Consider the following 21,889-nt stretch of genomic DNA (forward strand, 5'->3'; position numbering starts at 1 on the left):
GAATGAACACTGGCCTTATATTCATTTCTAAGGCTCATTTACAATACAGCTGGATCAGTTCTTTCCTAGTTCATTTGCTTTCAATAGGGGCTTCATTCTCAATTCAAATGACAAATCACTCCAGCAACCACACATGCACATGGCTTCCTCAAGCCTGGCAATTTTTAGGTTTAATGAAGCCTTTTAAATGACTGTTGTTTAAATTACTGTGTAGCAATATATACATGTTAATTACTTTGGAAGACCTGTGCAAAGCAGACAAACATTCAACTTTAATACACAAATATTGTGGCCAAGGATGTTTTAGATACTGAATAGAGTTCATACTGTTGATTCATTTCATCTTTCATGCATTTTTCTGGCAAAACGCTTCTAATAACATGAACTAAAAGAACATAATCCCTTAAACATCAGGAATAATAGCAACTCTGTTGACCTGAATCTGTTCCCTTCAACTTCCTTTATCTGAAAATTGGCACTCATGCTAAATGGACAACATAAATAACAGCATTTAGTGATTGTGTTTGCTGGATAAGCTCCTCTATTTTTCCATATTACTCTAGGAGAACTGTATTTTTCAAGTTATGATCTCTTTCAGATATTGCACCCTACTGAATACTTCTTGCTTATTTAGGGCTGCCAGAATTCTTAATTTCAGAAGAAGGATGGCAAAGTCATCTCAGTTTCTCAACAAAATAAATCATAATCTGTACTTTATCTTTGCTAGACCTTAAAATTGCACAAAGAGTTTGTAAAACATTTATTACTATAAATAGCATTGAGTGCAGGAGAGAGGATGCAAGAAGAATTAGATTTGGAATATGTTACAGACGTGCCTACATTTGTTATTAGCAATGTGCGTGCACATTCGGTGTGTTTAGTCAGGAAGCAAGAGTCCTTCTCCATTCTGTGACACTGGCAGACACGCAGAGGTGATGACTATCAACAAAGAGAGCTTGTGATCTGGAGCAGCTCAAGGTGTGCACATGATGCAGCCAGCAACAAAGTCACATTCTTGCTGCCTTTGCCCTTCCTCTCAGTTCCACTGCTCTTTTATTCATGTGACACTTTATATTAACACAAGGTTCTCAACCTTTACACCACACCTTCCACAGCAGAGGCTTTAGTCTCATTAATTTCCAGAATCCTTATGTTAACCCTGATTTTAAAAAATATGTCAGCACAAAAATTTTGATGAAAAAGAATCCAACACTGGAAAATGCAAGCCTGACCTAGTTCAACCTAATTTATACAAAGAAAAGATGCTTTGGCTCTCTACAACAGAAACACTGTAATAACCAGAAATCATTTGACAACTACTAAAACATAGAAGATGATTATCCTAATGAAAACAGATAAGTTTTCCCCTATTCTATCAAAAAATCATTTTCTTCAGGAATGCAAGTCTGACTACCCACAAACCTTTTCTCTATTCCTTCACTTCTCTCCTCAAGCTAAACAAGTACATCCTCAACCCTGGAAGAACAAAAGCAACAGGCATTTTTTTATTTTCTTGAAAAACTTATTATTTATCTTTCCAAGATCAGGTTTGCTTTTACATCAAGGTGGCAGTTTTCCCAACACTGTGCCAAGTACTGTTGCCAGTTAAATTTATCTACTGATTTATAAGTTTTTATCATTTGCTAGATCTTTGGGTCCCAGAGCTGTACTTTGAGTTTCCTTTGCCCAAAGCAAGTGCAGAGTGAACCAACATACAATTAGGATGGGAAGTCAGGCAACAATCATCAAAAATTAATGTGAAGAGCACAACAGCTTCAGGAAGCAAAACCCAAAAATTGTTAAGTGTCATGAGTATGGTTTGTCACCACAGCCCATCCCCAGATGAGTCACAGTTACTCAAAACAATGATCATTAGAGTCACAAAGCATACATAACGAAGTCTTCTTGAACAACCAGGTACACTTTAGCATTATTAAAGCAAAACCACCAAGTTACTGCATTCTATATAATCACTGAGGAATGCAGTAGATTTTATTCAAATACAGCAAATGTTCATGTATTTAAAAAACTCAGCCCTTTCTCAACTCATCTCATATTTGCACCTATTTCTATGCAACTTAGCAAACACTTTCAATTTATTAAATGTGGGGAAAACCCCCATACTTGACAATCTCAGGTTGATTTTTTTTTCCTTAAAAATGTGCAGCAAACTGAAGACACATTATTTTTGTCAAAACTGTAATGTTAGCATGCAAATTCAGCACGTCAAAAAGAAGAATGATTACACTGAGTTGCATGGTTTGTTACATTCTTTCTTCCTGTTATGAACAAATTATGATAAATTACACAGACTTGCAACAGTTAATGCAATTTCTCCTTTAACACAAAAATATAAGAGCTCATCATTGTTTAGAAAAATGCACTTTGAATGGATTGCTATAAGCTCTTCTGTTTCTAACTTCAGTATTTTGCCAATAATCTTTTCATGTGTTAACGCTTAACATTCCATTTAACTAAATCCAAATATCACTAAGTTCATAAAAAACAGTTTAACCCATCTTTTGACTGTTATTTTTTACTGAGCTACAAGACATGGTCTCATTCACTACAAGGCCTAAGCAGAACAACTTGTCAAATATTTTCCCACCGGTTAAAGAAATTCTGCCCACTGAAGCAGCAAACTCCAGATCATAAGGGTCTCTGCTACTTGCAGCAAACTCCAGATCATAAGGGTCTCTGCTACTTGCAAAGGAATACTTCCTTTGCAAAGTCTCCATAAAAGCTAGTTTACAACATTACTCCTCACCTAATCAAAACAGATACAGTTGTTGTACTTCGCTTATTGTCCAAAATGACATTAGCAGTCTGAGGCTGGGAGCATCACTCTCCTGCCTTATTCTTAAGAGACTTTTCCAGATGATAGCCACCGGGTATGCCTTCCAAGGAAATGAGATTTATGCCACTAGTTTACTTTTTGAAGGAGATAACTTTATCTAGATTTTGAGGAATCTAAGACACACACACAGTAAAGACCATAACACATTCTCATCAAGTACCAAAATCACACTTCATGTCATAATAAACAAGTGCTAGCCTTGAAACATTTCTAACAAAAGATGCAGTTTGAGAGAAAACATCAAGAGAAAAGAGTAGGCTCCAGCAGATGTGGGAAGATAATTACCTCTTGACTAACTCATGACCCACAGCACTTATGCAAGTACACATGCTGTCCACCAGGCTGGAGAACAATATGCTGTGAGCCTGGCACACCAGAACAGAGTATTTCAGATTCAGAGAATGAAACCAAGTGCACAGCAAGAGCCTGAGAAGGACAATCATTGGGAGAGACAGGTTGTTCCCATTAAAAGCATAGTAACACAAAAGTTCAGCTACAGCACCAGCCACATTCATGTATAATTTTTGGTACATTGGCCAGGGCAGTTGAATCAGATGGGAAAGGATTATCATGGTAAAGTAGATACCCTCGATATCAGCAGCATGAAGTTTGGAGAAAGCTGCAGTCATCACTAGGCAGATTCTTAGATATTTACGTATCAAAAAGTAGAACATCCACGTCTTTTAAGTGCTGATCAGGAACATGTGGGGAAAAAACCAAACTAGAGACAACGCTAAGAAAACCACGAATCTAGCACTTAAGAGTGAAAACACTTTAACAGAAGTCTGCCATTTACAAGCACTCACATGTTTCATTGTGACTGGCAAAATTGTAAAGAAAGCGTATTAGAGCATTTTAGATGATGCACAACATAAGAGTATCATATTCAAACTCAGCTGGTTTTGATTTGTTTTACACTGACAGTGAACTAGTAATTTGTGTGTTTAGACAGGTCATAAACTCCTATCGGAAAAGAAGTCTAGCAGGCAACATGTTCAAAGTCTCAAGTTCTATTCTGATACATTTTTATTCTGATACATTTTTGCCTGTGCAAATTGGTTCTCTCTCCCTCTCAGAACGAAGAGATGTGTTTAACAAAAGTCTCAAAGAAATCAGAGGTCTTAATAAGTTTGAAACTGCCTCCACAACCTGCCTCCTACACCCTGTTAATCTAAAGTACTTGGGCCGGGGGAACTTCAAAACAAATTTTATCCAATAATTTGAACCGCTAATGACAAATATCTGTTTTTCTGTGATTTCAAGTGTGTAACAAGCCACTAATAAATAATTATAATACCTTTAATCTGCCTAGATTAGCTGCAGCACAGAGAGATTTGGATTTTAGCAAATTATCAGCTTTGTCTATGCTTTATCACTATTCTTAATCAAATTCTACACTGACTAGTTTCATGCAAAAAGAGGTGCTTTTGATTTAGGCTTATTGGGTGTTCCTCAAGTAAAGCTCATATCTTCTACCCTACAAGGTTATCACGAGACACTCACCTCAATTCAATAAAAAATGTCAGAGGAAAAAGAACTTTGTACTGTAACACAGCAATACCTTTAGTCAGCTCCCAGTATTTGTGTAAGGTGAAATTCTGCTTCTAGAACAAAGTCCAGACAAAGAGGCACTACAGCTAAACTTGTTTCCTCAGTCTCACATAGTCAAGGGGCTTTGCATCTATAGATTATGTCTTAAGTACTCAGACTTTCACAATCTGATTTTTCCTTCCAGCAGTGTTTCAGATCCTCTTTTGGCCAGTACAGAACGCAAGCATTTACTCCCAAAATACAATGGCAATAGTTTGCTGGGGCTTTCCAGACAAAAACCTGTCCAGAGGAATACTAGGTGGGTGCAGAAAGAGCAATCCAGAACCACACCAAGAAGCCTGACAGGGCAACCTTACTGAAGCTGATGAATTCATTGGTACTCTACCAAACCCACACATCCTCATGACTCTGCTAGAGATCACCATTCCCTGCACAACAGCACGCAAGCACATTTACCTCAGTCACTGCAGCTGAGTGTCTTTCGTGGTTTAAACTCAGCTGGTTATCCAGCAAAGCCTCCTGTCAGTTTAGCCAGAGCGACACAGCTAAAGGCAGCAGCGTCTCCGGCAACCTCCGCTAATCTGTTCTGCAGCAGTTCATCAGAGCCTCACATCTCCTGTCCAGATGGGGATAACAGACATGGTCACCTCACTACCCAGACAGTATAACACCTCCAAAGATGCTTTGGGAGTATCATAAGAGGAGTAGCAAATGCATAATAATTTTTAAAAATCAGATATTAAATTGGAAACCATCACCCATGAACACTATAACCAACACTTCCCAGCTCTGGTCAGCATCATCATTTAAGTTTTCCAGATCTAAGTTGATCTCCCTCACCCTGAAGCTGCAGCACAGCAGCCCTGACTGTAAATGGATGCAGGCATGCATGTACACAAAGAAGCACCAGATGGCCTGGGAACTCTGTTTTCTTTAGCATTTTGAAAACAGGATTTATGCCACAAGCCATCAAAAGAACACAACTACTTAGTCATAAGAAACAAAATCCTGAAGCAAAACTTTTTTCTGTGGTTTTCCCCTAAAAAAACCCAACACCCCCCCCCCCAAAAAAAAAACCAAACAAAAACCATGTTTATTCAAATGTTTAAAATAGTTGTCATTCTAGTAGAACCCTGTCGTTCTAATGTAACTTGTGTACTTGGAAGTAAAAGCATATTTTCCACTGGAACACTTTCAGCATGATTCAGAGCTATCCATTTGTTCTTTCAAGACAAATAATCTTCCACCTGCTTCTTAAAAAGCATTGATTTAGATCATTCTCTTAAACAACACTTCCTTCCATAAATGCAGTAATTTAATAGTAAACCTTAAAAGGTTAATTTGGAAAATGTAACATGAAGTCAAATTCATCCATAGTCTCCTTTCTACTTTCACAGAGACTAAACTAAAAATAATTGAGGTATTAGAAATGGAAAGATAAAATTTAATTGACATTTATTCACAATCAAGAATTACTGAATTTGTAGCAGCAAGACCCATTTCTGGAATATCTACAATTAAACTCAGACTATTTGAATTTTATGGATCCCTGATAGATTAGGAATCCAGGGCCTGCTCAATGCAGCAGTCATTTTCCCTGAACAGCACAGTTTCCTTCCACCTCACCTGCAGCCAGCCTTAAAGGGATAAGGGATGCACTCCATCACAGGATATGCGGATCAAATAATGACCCTAAGACCACCTTTTCAGTCCTGGTTCCACTTGAAACTCCGCTGGTGAAGCCTAGACAAAAGGTGACTTTCTCTAAAATTCCTAATGTCTTTCTAAATTCAGTATCAGCTTTGTTATTCTTATCAACTCTAGCTGATGGTTAATTCAAGATTCTGCAAATAAAAACTAGAGACAGCTGGGTCCAGTCAGCAATTGATTAGATAACAGCAGCATAAATTATACCACTCATCATGATCTCAAGAAAATTGTCTCACAAAACAAGTCTAACTTCTTCCTCCTTAAAACTACACTGTTATTTGACTACAGCAATAAGAAACCTTGGAAGAATATCTGCAAGATCCCCAACTTCGGACCAGATGAGTTCTTGCAGATCTAGCTCGAGCTATTTGCCACAATTTCTGTCACTGAACAATATGACTGCAGCAACCAAGCACTTACTTCTTCTCTACTTCCCACTAACCTGTCTTACTTTGGTGGGACAGCCCAGAAGCACTCACATGACCAAGCTATGAGAGCACCAAGCACATGAACCAATCCATTCCTAAAGTGATTACTTAGAGCCTCACAGCCCAACTCAACAACACAGGCTGTGGCAGAACTTTCACTTTAAAGAGCTCCTGTGCCCTCTGGCTACTGCTTGGACCTTCACTTATGCCATACTTTTAACAAATTTCTGACATTCAATGCTGCAAATGTTCATTTTTTCACCCCCACAATGAAACATCCCTGGGTCTGATCCCTGACCTGGCTTTCAGCACAGCCCCACAAACAGCTGATGGTGCTGTAGGCAGACACCTGCCCTATGATGGGATGAGAACACAAGAACTGTTTCAAATTAAACTGACCACAAAACACCCATACTCTCAAAACACAGCTGATGAGTCTGACAGAAGCAAGCAGAAGCATTCCTAAAATAGATGTGTGTAGTTCACAAGAGGCAGATTTTTAAAAAAATTAATCACGAAGGGAAAGGAGGAAAGCAGCCAGCAAGAAGCACTGTCAGTGCAACGCAAAAGCGTTCTGCTCATAGTCACTCACCAGTTTTCCCTGGAACTAATAAAATTACTCCTGCTGAACAAAACTGGCACAGTAGCAGGAGATGATGGGTCCTGTTGGTTGTACATAGTGATTTGCAAATCCTGGGGATGCAGAACTGCATCAACACACTGTAGCTGAATTCAGTGAAACCACAAATCACACAGGGAGGAACGTGAGTTTCACTCACACTCATTAGGTCAAAGACAGTGCCCTGAGTTTCAGCAGCACTGCAAGAACCTTGCTATAACAACAGAAAAACAATGGACTGTGACCTCTCAGTGCAACGTTACAGCCAAGAAAACAAACAAGGGAACATTAGGTAAGAAGCAATGCCATTTCATATAACATTCAGCAAACCATTATAACTCATCATTGCTGGGCTCAGCTCAAATGTCTGCACATTAGTCACAAAGTCAGAAAAAAGCTATAAACAATATTTCTGAGCCTGAAAAGCATCTGTAAATAAATATTGTTTTTATCTACTTCGACGTAGACAAGACTAAGAGGTGGCATGTGTATGAATTTCACATACCTGCATGTGGAGAATATTTTTCCCCAGAGTTCCATGAATTTTTGTTGACTGTCTGCTCAAGTACCAAGACAGGGGATAACAGGGACCATAAAAATATCAGATACAATAAAAGACCAATTATTATACTGGCAAGTCCAAATGCAACATGAATAAGTAACTGCTTCTCATTAAAGACTCTTGAAGACAGATAAACTAATGAGATCCAAGGAGCACTAATGGTAAAAAAAGCGACAGGCTTAAAACACATTCTTGGAAGAAGTTCTAGAGACTGATCAGGGAAGGGGAACAGATTAAGGGTTCACAATGACCCTTTCTGACTTGAAACAAACCTACAGTTCAGATCCTATTTATTTACAAGCCATCCATCTGACTGTCTCCAATGCAAGCAGTGATAGAAGAAATGATGTCTAGGAGAATAATCAGCTGACTTCATTTAACATCATCCTAACAGCCTTAACAAAAGCTGTTAAAAGGAGGAAAAAATGGGAACTGAGACAGCTGGAACACTTGCTAATACTAATGCACAGTAAAGTTTCTTAGCAAATGCAGTAGCTTGGTCAGAAGTGGCAGTGAACAGGTTATTGGGGGTGAGCGGGGTGGAAATAAAAAGCAGGTAACAATAATCAGAGACTTTCTGCATATATTTAATTCTAATAACTCCCTTTGAAAAATAATTGTTTGTAAAAACAAGAAGTCCTGTTAGTATGTGTCGGTTTGTATTCTTTTACTCAAGCCTTAAGAACACTATCTCCCCCTCCCTATTCCAGCACAAAAGGAAAACGTGCATCACAAATCCTAGCTATCTCAAACATAAATCCCATTTTTTACTGCCACTAGGAACCATCAGCTTCACAAAAGCTTTTGAGATACAGGCACTGTAGAGCTTTTGAGATATAGGCACTTTAAGGAACACCATAAATTCATTTAGATCTGAAACCAAAGCTGCAGGCTGGGCTACAGTGCCATTTCTGCATCTGTAACCCGTCCTCTAGCAGTAAAACCACGCCAGGTTTATTAGTACTGTGGGTTTTGTCCATGTACAAGACAGAAAGAGAAGTATACTCCAAAGCATATATTTTCATTTTAGAACCACTGAGTCATTAAGGTTGGAAAAGACCTCTGAGATCAATTCCAAACACTAACCTAACACTGCCAGGTCCACCACTAAGACATATATCTAAGCATCACATGTACACATTTTCTGCATACTTCCTGGGATGGTAATTCCACCACCTCTCCAAGCAGCCCATTACAATGCTTGACAACCCTTTCAGTGAAGAAATTTTCCCTAACATCTAAACATCTCCTGGCACAACTGGAGGCCATTTCCTCTTGTCCTGTGTCTTGTTACTTGGAAGAAGAGACTGACACCCACCTGTCTACACCCTTCTTTCAGGCAGCAGTGGAGCAGTAAGGTCACCCCTGAATCTCCCAGGACATCAGCCCTACACTCAGCCTCCCACGCCCTGGTCTGCCTCTCAGGGAGCTTCCACTGCCATCTGTGCAGAGGCAGAGATTACCCAAGTTTGGCATTTCACAGAAGATATTTTCCAAGCAAAGCAGACAACAGTCTCGGAAGCAGAGGAAGTGGTCACATTTTGTCCCTCCAGAACTGCACTGAATTCATGTTTTGCTTTCAGAGACATTTTTCAGCACCACAAACTGGAGTTGGATCGCACAGGGTCAGTCAACTATCTGCTGTTTCCAGTGAGCATTTTCATATCATGCACAAGACAACAGAAAGAAAAGAACTTCATCCTCCACCTCACCTGTATCAGCTCTGCAATGCAGACAGATGACTGCACCATTTAACAAACCAGTACAAAAAAATAAATGTAGTTCCCTAAGACTCAAAAGGAAAACTGGAGGAAAAGCTTCCTTCCCATATACAGGATTTTGGAGTTTAATCCAAAACTTGTGCAAGGAAAGCAGGCAGTGCTGCTCAGAGAGCTGCTGTCTGTAGGGAGAGCTCCTCAGGCCTGAGGCTTTCCATGGGATCTGTATTTGCTGGCTCCCACAAGTCATTTAATGCTGCCCCAGTCTTGACAGTCTTATCTTGTTAATGAGGTTAGTGCATATGCATCAAAGAGGAATTCATATTCTTTAGATGTTTCCCTATCTCTCTCACAACCTAACCAGTTGTTTGCCCTGTAGCTTGCACGAAACAACTCTTCCAAACACCTTACTGAAGATTTTGGTATTATGTAAAAGCTCTATTTGCCTTAAATTAAGAAGTAACTTTTGATTTCAGTAAGCAGTAAGGTGCCTTACAGAATGCAAAAGAAACAAGGTTCATTTTGAGGGCTGTCCTTCAAGCCAGCACTTGCACTGCAGCTTTCCCACTCCCAACAGCTCCTGAAAGTCACAGCAAGCTCACACAGAGGTGTCACACAGAGGTTCTTCTGACTATTTTCTCCTCCTAGAAAGCTTCCCGCATGCAGCTGAGTGAAACAGCTGGGAAAGTTCTCCCCTCCTGGCTGAGAAACAAATGCTGAGAAACTGGCAACTTTTACAGGGAAAAATCTGCTTTCTGGAACAGAATTTGGATGAACAGTATTTTCTATTTACAAAAGAACATATCTTTCTGCTTTGTTTGACAATTTTTCAAGATTCTGATTATACTGGAAACGCTGTCAGTTGATCTGTTTTGCTCTGTTGAAGTGAGATGAAATTCTTCAAGAAGAAACCATTCTATCAGTAGCTAATACAATAACGTGTAAGGGGATGAAATCATGGTCCACTTTCCTGACCATAACAATGTTGTTAAAGGAAAACATTTGCTGAAACAGATTAACTTTTTTTTTTTTTTTTTTAGAAAACATGTTTTATGATCAAATCACAGACCAAAATATGCTGGGTGTTTAATGTGAAAATACATAAAAATCCAAGCACATGAACTGTAAAATGAGAATATCTGCTGACAAATTTCAATAGCAGCAAACAAAACCCACTTGTTTTTGTTTCACAGCACTGAATTTTTCTATTCCCACTCCCTTCTGAGAAATGCAGTCATCAACTTAGGCCTATTTTTTTGCTAATGTATAGACAAATGCTCCAACTCCTTCCTCATTTTTTCCATCTTTAAAGTAAACATCTTTATTTTCTAAAGCCAGAAATGACACATCAGAAAAGTTTTACTGCAGGATAAATTTTAATGCATATAATGGATCAACATGCTACACAGAAGAAAAAAAATACCCAAACCAATTATATATAATACCAACAAAAGAGGGAATGGCTCAGAGAAGTCAAGGGAAAACATGAAGGCAGTGGGTAACTTGTATTGCACTGAGGGCAAAAACTGACAAATAACCTCACCTTGTTTACCATTATAACTTTAAGAAATATTTGTTGTTGAGATTATTTCTTCATAGACTGACCTCCCAAAATATATTATACCCTCTCCATGAACTAAACCCCTTTAATTGAAAGAAAAATTCCTCTCCAAGTGACTACTGTTTGCAACAGTTTGAGTTTTGATGCCCCAAAGGCTCACCGATTTTCACACCTAAAAACAGGGGAATTGATTTTATAAGTTTTGAAACAGTTATATGAACAGAGACAAGCCAAACGTGAAATATCATTGTATGAGAAGAAGGGAATGAAGGCAGACAGAGCACACACACAGGCTGATAACAGCTTAAGCAACCAGCTTAAAGGAGAAAGGGAAAAGTGCTACAGTCAACATTTAATGGCTTCACTGCCCTCTGTAAAAGGAATCAGGGGTCTCTGCTGTCTTAGCAAGCAAGGCTCCCCATTAAAAAGAAAACCCATCAAAATGAACATCTAATTAACTGCAAGTGAAGAACAAAACTCCAACGTGCTGCTGAGAGCTGCAGGCAGAATTAGTCGTGCCAGAGAGATGCTGGGCACACTGGAGCCACCCTGCAGCTGGGTGCTGCCAGCCCCAGCTCACAGCGTGCCCTTGGCAGATGAGACTCGTGGGCTGACTCCAGACAGTGGGAGCGGGGCTGGAAATGCTCCTCCTCAGGGAAAGGGGATGCCAGCCACAAAGAAGAACATTTCCTGCCACCCTCTCTTCATTGCTGAACAGCAGGGAAAGAAACTAAATCAAACCCAGTAAAATGAAACAGCAGGAAGAGGGAGGAAAAGAAATGAAGTCTTTTGCACAACAAAGTTATGTTGTTACACTATTAAACCAGCTCGTTCCTCCCCAGGGCTTCAGCAGGATATCTGAATTCACAGCAATTTCCATTGGCATCCAAAGACCAAAAAAAATGAGAGAAAAGTGGATACTGCTAGCTGGACTTTACACTTGCAGGGTGCTGCCCTTCCTAGCAATACGACCTACTTTGAAGAATACCACCACTCTTCACTTATTTGCTTAATTCAAAGAGATAACAGACTCATCATTCATCATCTCTCAAAGCAAAGCACTCATGGAAGGTTCATTATTCGGGAAGAATTTCTACTCAGTAAGTAGCTTGAATATAAAACCTCCACACTGAGGATCGGCATCTCTACTGAATAGTGATCTTTATTGCAACACAATGATTGCACTGAGCACTGGTGTGTTCAGACCTGCTTATGAGAATGGAAGTTCTTGAGTTTGGTCTTTTTACATAAATGTAAGCTCTTAATTTAAAATCATACCATTTTCATAGATCCAGGAACCACTAAGAGGATATTAAAGAGCCATGTTTAAATGACAGAAAGCAGCCTTGACCAATTCCAGATGGAAACGGGAGAAGAAGGAAAAAAATTCCATAGGACTGCTTCTTTTCTCAGAAAACTTGGAAAATAGTCACTTGCACAGTTAAAGCAGGTAACGTTTGGACCTCATGCCATCAAGAGATATGTGATACAGTTAGCCTGTTAATATTATTTATCAAAATTAAAATGAGAATTTTTTTAAGAACCTGGGATAATTTCAGTTGTCTTTGTTAAGCTTTGAAATTGTTTAACATCCAGTACATAACCTGCAAGACCTCACATAGTGAAATGCACACAAGAGGAAACTTTAAACTTAAAAATGGGAAGTAGTATCCTTGTTTAGTCTCAGCTGAGGACATAAAAGAAACGGGAGTTTTCCCAGTCAAGACTGCTAAATTACAAAAATCCTCTCACGTCTACATTTATTTTAGATATATACATGACATACAAATGAAAATAATACATACAATCAATTACTAACGCTACAAAGAACTACTGAGGAAAGCATTCTTTTCAAACAGCCACCAAAGAATTAATCCTCAAATAAGTTATCCTTCAAAATAATGTTACAGTCTAGAATAATTGAATTACAGGTCATAATCCATAAATGGCAACACTGCTTTTCCAGCTGTATATTTGATATCTCTATGTTCACATAAAGTGAAGTTCTTCAAAAGAAAGTACCACCATTCTCCATGTATTTATGTAATATTTCACAGACATTAAACTGATTCTTCTATTAGGATTTCCAGTCCCTTATAATACAAACTGTACCAGACATATTAAGATAATGAAATACAGAATAAATTCTATGTGTTTGTTAGCATACTTAAAGACAAAAAGGGAAGGGAAAACAAAAAGATAACATTTGGTATTTGTTTGGATAAACTATCTGTGGTTCCATAACAACAAGGAAGGGAAACAATTTGAATCTGTAAAGATCAAAACCAAACAGCCAACATAAATTAACTCTTAGTATTTTTCATGCTTCATAGGAGTCTGAGTCTGTAACTTCAACAAATATTTCAAAATAATCTCATCACAATATAGCTAATGGTCCAGGACACATTTAAATTGGTGCATAGAAATAAATGGAAATAGTAAGTCAAATGAAGAGCAGATGGTCACTCTAAACACTTCATTACCCTCCAACCTTTTATTTCTAATGCAGAAAATAAAAGAACATTTACCATAGTCTATACAGGAAAACAAGTACTAAAAGCCCCCTGTTTCTCAAGTATTAAAATGCTAACCCAGAAACACTGTACATACTGCTAGCAGCTGTTGACTTCATCCTTCTAGCAAAAAAGGAAACTATTTGTACTTATCCTTATCCTTCTATTTACTTTGCAAAGAGCCTAAAAACTCAATGATTTGTATGTTCTCCCTTCTTCTCTCCACCTCCTGTCCACATCATTTGACTTTTCAGGTCCATTTTTGTTGTCCCATGTGAAACCACACATTTTTAAAGTATGGAGGTGTAACCTTTGTATTAATAATTTCATCAATAGCTACCAGTGTTTACCTAATGTCAGCTCTACCAATGTTCACATCAAGCTGTCCTCAACTGCACCACTTGTGCCCTGGCAGAGGGGACACTTAGGTGAGTCAAGCTGGCTGAATGAGCTGCAGAGCCAGCCACCAACTCATGGCCACAGCAGGAAAATTGAATTTTCCTGGGAAAGGAACAGGGCTGAGGAGCGTTTCAAATTCCTGACAACTGCAGGAAAACACAGACATTTTCTAAACTAGTAAGAGGGAATAGGACAGAGAACTATGCTCAAGCCCCAAACCAGAAGGAAGCAGACTTCTAATGCTCTTTAAAAGAGTGCTTTCCAGAAGAGATTCCTCACAGCTTGTGTTTCCTCCTCCTAGGAGGAAAATAAAACTACTTTTACAGATTGGGAACACAGAGTCAAGTTAAGGAAGACCCATGAAACTAAAATAAATCATCTCTTATAAGAAGAAAATCCATTAGGTATCATGCTAGTAATACAGATGGTATCCACACAGAAAAAGTATAGATAATTGCTCAAGGAGAAGATTGCAAATTAAAAGGGAGAGTTGAAATGGTTGGGAATTTAACAACAGAAGCCCTGAATTGAAAAATGGACCTAGGCTTGAAGAAGGTGTGACACTAAACAAGGCCTCTCAGAGAAAATTACATAAAAAAGGTATTTACAGAGGCATTACAAACAGGAGCACAAGGAAGTACATGAAGACAAAGCACATGCAGAGAAGCAGGAGCAGAGATAGCTGTCCCCTTTCTGTTTCAGAAAAGAAACAGATGAACAATAAATCCTGTACTTTATATATAGTTATACTGCTATTCACATTGTCTCTTCAGCTTTTTTCTTCCTGTGCCATCTTCTGCAATCCAAACAAAACTAGTCCTCTGCTTGCTCTTACACATGTACTGCACTTCCAAAGTCTCTTTGCTCCTATTTCTTACCTCATAGAAACTTTTTACATGCCCTGATGTTCTTTTTCCTCTTCAGGACTCCTACTGAGAGCCCAAAGCTACAGGCTTGCCACCCAGCACTATAGGCTAGGACAGAACCATGGGAACAAAGCCCCAAAACATATTAGAGGTACACTGTTGATAAAAAAGTTCCTGTATGATCAAACTGTTCTGTAAGTTTCCTTCTTAGAGACCCTCTCTCTTCAAATCCATGGTGGTCTTCAAAGTTAATCCAAGGTTTGCTATGGGATAGGTCAGCCCAGGGCAAACACCTGCTATGAAATGCATTTTTAGGCTAATAATGAGAGCCACAGTGACTTTTCACATGCTTACTCTCCTAAGCATAGCTGTCTTCCAGGCCACTGCTAAAAGGCTTCTGAACAAATGCATACAACAACCTTATCCTCTCCCCATCTCTCCAAGCACATAATCTCTCCATCAGAGAATTAGTTCTGGGTGCTCTTGCTTTTGCATTACACTGCTCTCATCACTGGCTTTCTCCTCCTCCCTGGTTGTCAACTCTTTGCAGCAGCACTCCTGTCATCCTGTCTAACTGTATTACACTGAAAAATTGCATTGGTTTTCATTAATAACTAATGGAACTCACAAGCAGATCTTTCTTACATATGCCAAAACAAAATGCTGCTTTTTGTCTCCTTTCCTACTATGTACTCCCTTTTCTACTATGTTTCTTTTATCTGCTGTAGATTTATTTGGGATGTTTGGCAAGCACATCAAGGGCCAAAAATTCCCTCTTCTCTCTCAAGAGCCTAACCTCATGCATTTCTGAAGCATGGCTGCAGTCATGTGTGCACACCCCATCTCATTTTTCTATCTCTGGGGCTGTGCAAGTTCCCAATTCTGGATGTGATTGTACTATGAATGCTTTTCACACACCTTCAGTACACACTGCAGCAATGCATCAAGGCATATGGAACAGGGATAACATAATTAAAGGTTATTACCAGCAGACAACACATTGAATTCCAGATACAGCTGCTTAATCAGAGCTGTGAGGTACTCAAAAGGCATTTCAACATGAACTGAAGAAGCAAAAATAATCCAACCTCTTCTACCAACAGAGCCTGATCAGTTTATGAAGGAAATTACAGGAGCTCATGAATGTGAGAGGCCTTTCCCTTTCCAGTGTTGCAAATATGCTTTTAACATTTTCCAGCAAGTACTCTAATTTTATGTTGTTGAAAGGTAACTTCTGCATAAAGAAGGCATATTACCAATTTTATAAATGATAAAAGCTTTAAAGAATTTATTAAAAAATCCCATTACCCATGTGATGTAATATGTCTGTCAGAGGCGGGTGTATGTGTTTGTAACTCCTTAGCTAGGAAACTCCAAAGCAGGACCTGAATCCAAGTATCTACGTGCATATTAGAGCATGTCTCTAGAGATAATATTCATGAAACATTATTTGGAAGTCATATAAGATATGAAAGCAAGAAAAAATGCATTGCATTTCTCTCCTGATATTTATAACTTTATCAAGTCAAATATACTAATCAATAAAACTGAGATGACTGCTCAAGAGTTAGCATCTATATTTGATGTAAGCATAGAGGCCAGACAGAAATTTCTGCTATGTTCATGTTACCCCAATAAGAAATGAATACAACACATAGCAGATCAGAGATTAGAAAACAGTATTCAAGAACATTTACTATTCCTATCCTGAAGTGTTTCCATAGCAGCCAAAACAATTATTAAAACAGATACACCAAAAGGATGGCAAAGAAATAATAGAAAAGCCATTCATCTGAAAATAATTCACAGATTTGAAGAGTTATATTTGAGTTGTTGATTAATTTAATCCTTAAACATTACATACTTTCTAATACATCACACAAGCCTTTGTAACAGTCTTCACAGCAGCAGAGGAATTTCTCAGAGCAAGAAGATTTTTAGAAAAAAGTAATTATAACAGACAACATGTTGACTGCTGTGGATTCAAATCACAGGAAATGTAAGGTACCTCAGATCTGCTTTGCAGGATGAGGATTTTCATAGTGGAGGAAGCTTACCATTTGCTTCTTCTTTTATCCCACTTAAGACTACAGAAAGCCAAGAACACTCTACACATTCTCCTCCTGCCCTCCCACAATTTATCAGAAAATACTGTTTTCAACGGCATTAAGCAACATTAATTCCTGCTACTCTTGACAGCCACACTGAATAGCCATCTTTCATATCTGCCCTTTAAGCTTTCATAAGATGCACCTAATTAAAAATCAAAGGCTCAGTTTTTAGAAATGTCAGCCATCATGCCTTAGAGTTAAGAAAAATTTGGCTTCTTGGCTTTATCTGAAAGCTATCCATGTATTAACTGGCAGGCACCATCACTGCTACCTAAATGTCAATGCTCTCTCCTTGCATTCTTTCTGTGTAGAACACAGCATCACCTACAAGCAGTTTTCCTTTCATTAAAGTCACGAGTCCTCCAGAAAAACAGAGGCAGGATTGTTTTGGCAACAGTGAGCAACTGGCCTTCCATCTACCTACAACCAAGTTGCAAACTCTGACCAGCTAATCGCCCCCAGTGTAAGTGAGAGCACAAAAGATACTGAATGGGTTCCCAGAGGTAGAAAGAAATACAGACAGCTCTGTGTGAGGGAGGAGGGATGGTTTCTAATGGAAGCGTTTTTCTCCTTGCATCAGCTCTCATCACTGGATTTCAGATGTGCAGACACGTGGTGTCAGGTCAAGAAGAAGTAATGACACCATTTATTTTCCCCTTCCCATGGGAAATCACCCCACAGCAACAGAACTGGTCAACTGTCACTCACCCCTGTATAACAGATCCAACCTTAATAGCATCCCACATTCAATACAGGGCCCTGAGGAGCTCGTGGGTTTAAAAAGCCATCCAGTGCATTATTCTGTTTAGAAAGAATACTTTTAAAGTACATGATTCTTGCCTTAAGAGTGAAGAAAAAAGCCAGCATCATTAAGCAATCCTTGAAATTTCATGCAAGAAGCTGAGTACAGAAACCATTATCCAGGGATATCTGCAGTGCTCAGAATAATCTTCTGTTGACATTTGTGTGGGGGCAGCTGGGTACAAAACAAGTTTGTGAAAGCCAGAGAACACCTACAAATGAAAGAGTACACAGCACAGAGAAGGGCAGGCAAGCAGACCGGGTAGTCCAAGGGCAGAGCACACGCAGTAAAAAGCATAAAGTGCAAATGCTCTGGTAGAAAGAGGGTGTGGAAGCACCGATAAAGAAGGAAGATGACTCTAGTTCACTACTGCTATGCAGCCTAGAGAACAACGAGCTAAGGAAGAACTTGGAGACCAGGACAGATCTCTGCTTCTGTTACCACCATGAACTAACAAGAGCTTACAAGACATGTACTTTCTGATACAGGCTATCACACAAATTATAACATTAACCACAAAGCCAGTTATCAATTTACTGATGCAGGATTTATTTTTCCAACAGCCCCCACCTAAAAGAGAGTACTGTGGCAGAACATGATACATTTAACTTGGACAAAAGTTTCAATGTTTCAGTTTTATTGGAATATTTTAAAAAATGAAACAACAGCTAAAAAGAAAAGAACTCTGAACCTTTTTTCTGTGTATATAGCTGTTTTCCTCCAGTTATGTCTTTTCTGTCATTCCTCCACACAAGCAAATAAGCCCCGTAGTCTTTGAAATCCAATAAACCTTTCAATTACTTCTAAACAATGTCTTGGAGATAGAGAGATAGCCTAAAAATTTGTATTTGCAAGAGTATCGTGTTCTAATACCAACAAGTTCCTTTTTCAACTAGAAAGGCAAGAGGGGTGCAATGTCAGAATGAAGAGCACATTTGATAGCTGCCAGTATCTCCGAAACAAGTGCTTGCAAACACAATCAGCAGCACAGTGAAATCCTCTGCAATCATCTCCGTACTTGACTTCATGAGTAAGCTGCTCATTGGTGATGAAGCCTACACTCCCTCCTTTTGATAAAATTTGAGCTAAAATGAAAGAAAGCACCACACACTTTTTTAAAGAGATGCTACTCAATTCATTCAGCTTAACCAGTCCCATACCTCAGCTTCTGCGTCTTAAAGCACATTCTGTTTCACGCCCTATTCCCATGAAACCTAGACCTGCAAAGCTCAGAGGAACTTTACTGATCAACTTCTATAAACGGTGCATGCCTCTTTCAGTTTTTCTACCTCTCAGTGTGGGTGTCACTTTCTGTTAAAGAAAGGAAAAAAACATGAGGAACAGATATGTAATTCAACAGAACAGTTTTTAATCCTCAAAACACTGACAGCTTTTACATGCTCCGAAGTCCTCCATCACTCTAGGGATTTGAGTGGAAAAAAAAAAGCCAACTTCTTACTCTGCCTTTGGAGAGCTGAGCTACAACACCACATGTGCAGCTCACATTCGGAAAGCATTGGTAAGTCTAAACTTCATTTGGAGGTCAGTTCAAGCAAGAATGCTCCACAGCTTCTTTACTGGGCCAAGCAGATATGTCCATAAGTTTTCAGCACTCAAGGACTATGAGTGTCATTACATCATTTCCTTATCCTACAAATCTTCAGACCATCTTTAATGGGCTCTACAGCAAAATTTGACCTTTGACAAATCAGAGTATAACCTTAAACAGAATATTTACTGAGCTTATTGACACAGACCTCTGTAGGTAAACCCTTAGCACACTGATAACAATCATCAACGCTACTTTATAAAAATTTGTGCTCAGATGCTAGGAGGAGTTTAGCAAGTTGAGAAGGAGATGTGAGGAGAGGAAATATATTAGCATTTCAAATCTCTAGAAATGTGCAATGTAGTCTGTAGGCAAGGGAGGCCTGATAATGCTGCAGCAAGTATCTCTAGGTGGCTCCGTTCACATACTTCACTTGTAAGAGTCTTACTCAATCTCTTCTGTTTCTTTCAAGCAGAAACAATAGGGTTGCCAAATTCCATGTTTTAGTGAAATGATGCCAATATATACAGATGACAGCTAATATGAAAGGCACCTAACAAGAGTCTAAAGGCACTCTGAAAAAACCTTCTCTTTTGTATTGCTGAAGATTAAAGCAGTGCACAATTTCTCAGGCTGTTGCATTCACTATTACTAAGTTCTCCCACCTGTTTTTGGAGACCAGGCTTAATGGCTGGTGACTATTTAGGTTGAAATGGAAAGAAGATTAAATGCTTCTCAAACATAGTAAACTTCCGTACTATTTCATGGGAAACTTGGGTTTCAAGAGGGAGGGAAAAGGTCAGCAAGCAAGGATGGGCGGTGAGTACTTAGCAGCTGTGAGGAATGAAAAAAACAAAACTGCAAATTACCGATACACACCGTGCAGATGAGTTTAAGAGAGATAAAAGGACACACAACGGGCTTTGGAGATGCCGAAACACCTACAAACGCGGCCCAACCTCAGCGAGCAGGCACAAACAACACACGCACAGCCCCGCAGGCCAGCACCGTCCCTTCCTCATTCCTGCTGCACAGCGGCGGGAGGGGAGAAAGTTCAGCGCCGGCACCGCCACGCACCCGCGGGCCGGGCCGGGCTGCACCCCCGGAGCCGCCCGGGCTCACCCCTGACCCCGGCCCCGCACCCGGCCGCCACGGCACGGGGAGAGCTCCTCGGGCATCCCGAAGGGTCCTCCAGCCGGCCCCGGCGGCGGGGAAGGTGGGAAGCAAGAACTAAGGGGAAGAAGGAGGCGGCGGCCCCCCGGAGACCCCAGCGCGGCGGGGGCAGCGCGGAGCCGCAGGTGCTGCGGGGCTGGGGGCTGCAAGCCGCAGGGCAGCGAGGCCGAAGGCACCGCTGCCCCGCAGAGGCTCCATTCTGCCCGCCTGGCACAGCGGGATGCCCCCCGGCCGGCGGTGCCGTCGGGCGGGCTCAGCGGGCAGCCCCCCGCCCCAGCCGGGGCAAGGCACAGGTAGCGCCCGCACGGCGGGGACGGCCCCTCCCGGCGGGAGAGGCGCCGCGGAAGGCAGCGCTGCAAGGGGCTGCTCTGGGCTGTGCAGGGGAGGAGGAGAGCGGGTGCCCACCTCCCCGCTGGCTCTCGGGAGAGGGAAGAAGGGCGCAGACGGCTCCCGCCGGCAGGACGGGGGCGGGCGGCGGTCATGGCGGGGAGGCGCGCCGCGCACCTGGCAGCAGGTGCATGCAGGCGGAGACGGCGGCGAGGGCGCCCGCGGAGGGAAGGACGAAACTAGCGAGGCTTTCCCGGAGAACGGCGCCTGTTGTGCGGCCGGGGGGGGGCACTCGCAGGTGCCTGTCGCCAGCGAGGGGGGGACGATGCGGAGGAGGGGAGAGGGTAGCTGCAGGCGCCGTTTTGCAGGCGGCGGAGGTAAGCGCACACTACTCACCGGCAGCTCCACGCTGACTTCGGTCCCGTCCAGGAGGAGGACGCGGCACTGCAGCACCGGCTTGCTGCCGCCGGCCGCCGGGATGTGGACGGGCGCTCCGGCGCTGTGCACGACCCCTCCGGGCAGCGGCGAGGAGGGGAAGGCTCCCGAGCCGACGGCGGCGGCGGCCGCTCCTCGCAGCCCCCCGTCCCGCTCGTCCCCCTCGCCGCCGAGCCCACCTCGCCCGGCTCCGCGCCCGGCTCCTCGCCCGTAGCGCTGCATCGACCGCCGGCCAAAGGTCCTGCGCAGGAACCGCAGCATCCTGGGGGCGCCCTGCCCGGCCGCTCACACCCCCGAGCCCGCAGCTCCGCGCCCGGCCCCGCGGCGCCTCCCAGAGCAACGCAGCAGCGCCGCCCGCCGGGAGCCAGCCCGCGCCGGGGCGGCCACCTGCGGGGGAGGCCGGGGAGAGCGCCCGCAGCTCCGCTGGGCAAGAGCCGAGCCCAGCCGCGCTGCTCCGCTCCTCTCCTCTCCTCCAGGAACAGCTCCGCGGCCGCTGGGGCGGTGTCTGCGCGACGGCAGCCCCTCGCCGCCGCCCCCGGGCCGGGGAGGGGAGAGGAGCGGCGGGGGCGCGGAGCCTCTTTCCGCGGCCGGGCTTGCCGGGCTGCCCCCGCCCCGCGTCCCTCCCGCGCCCGTCTGCCGCTCCCGCCCCTTCGGACGGGCGGGAGAGGGGACGGGGGAAGTTGTTTGGAAATAAAAAAAGCACAAGGG

General features: G+C 41.9%; 1 protein-coding gene across 9 annotated transcripts in view; it reads right to left on the reverse strand.

The window, feature by feature from the left end:
* EPB41L4B (erythrocyte membrane protein band 4.1 like 4B) overlaps positions 1–21,560 on the reverse strand; it is a 169,666-nt gene extending 148,106 nt beyond the window's left edge. For all 9 annotated transcript variants that reach the window (XR_005627624.1, XR_005627623.1, XR_005627626.1 and 6 more), the window contains exon 1: positions 21,143–21,560. Coding sequence is in view for 5 of the 9 variants with exons in the window: in XM_039711024.1 (XP_039566958.1) it covers positions 21,143–21,442 (300 nt within the window). In the remaining 4 variants the exon portion in view is untranslated. The remainder of the gene's footprint in view (positions 1–21,142) is intronic.
* Between the last annotated feature and the right edge of the window lie 329 nt (positions 21,561–21,889).

The sequence above is a fragment of the Passer montanus genome, unplaced genomic scaffold (genome assembly GCF_014805655.1).
Source record: "Passer montanus isolate IOZ18808 unplaced genomic scaffold, ASM1480565v1 scaffold24, whole genome shotgun sequence".
NCBI lineage: Eukaryota > Metazoa > Chordata > Aves > Passeriformes > Passeridae > Passer > Passer montanus.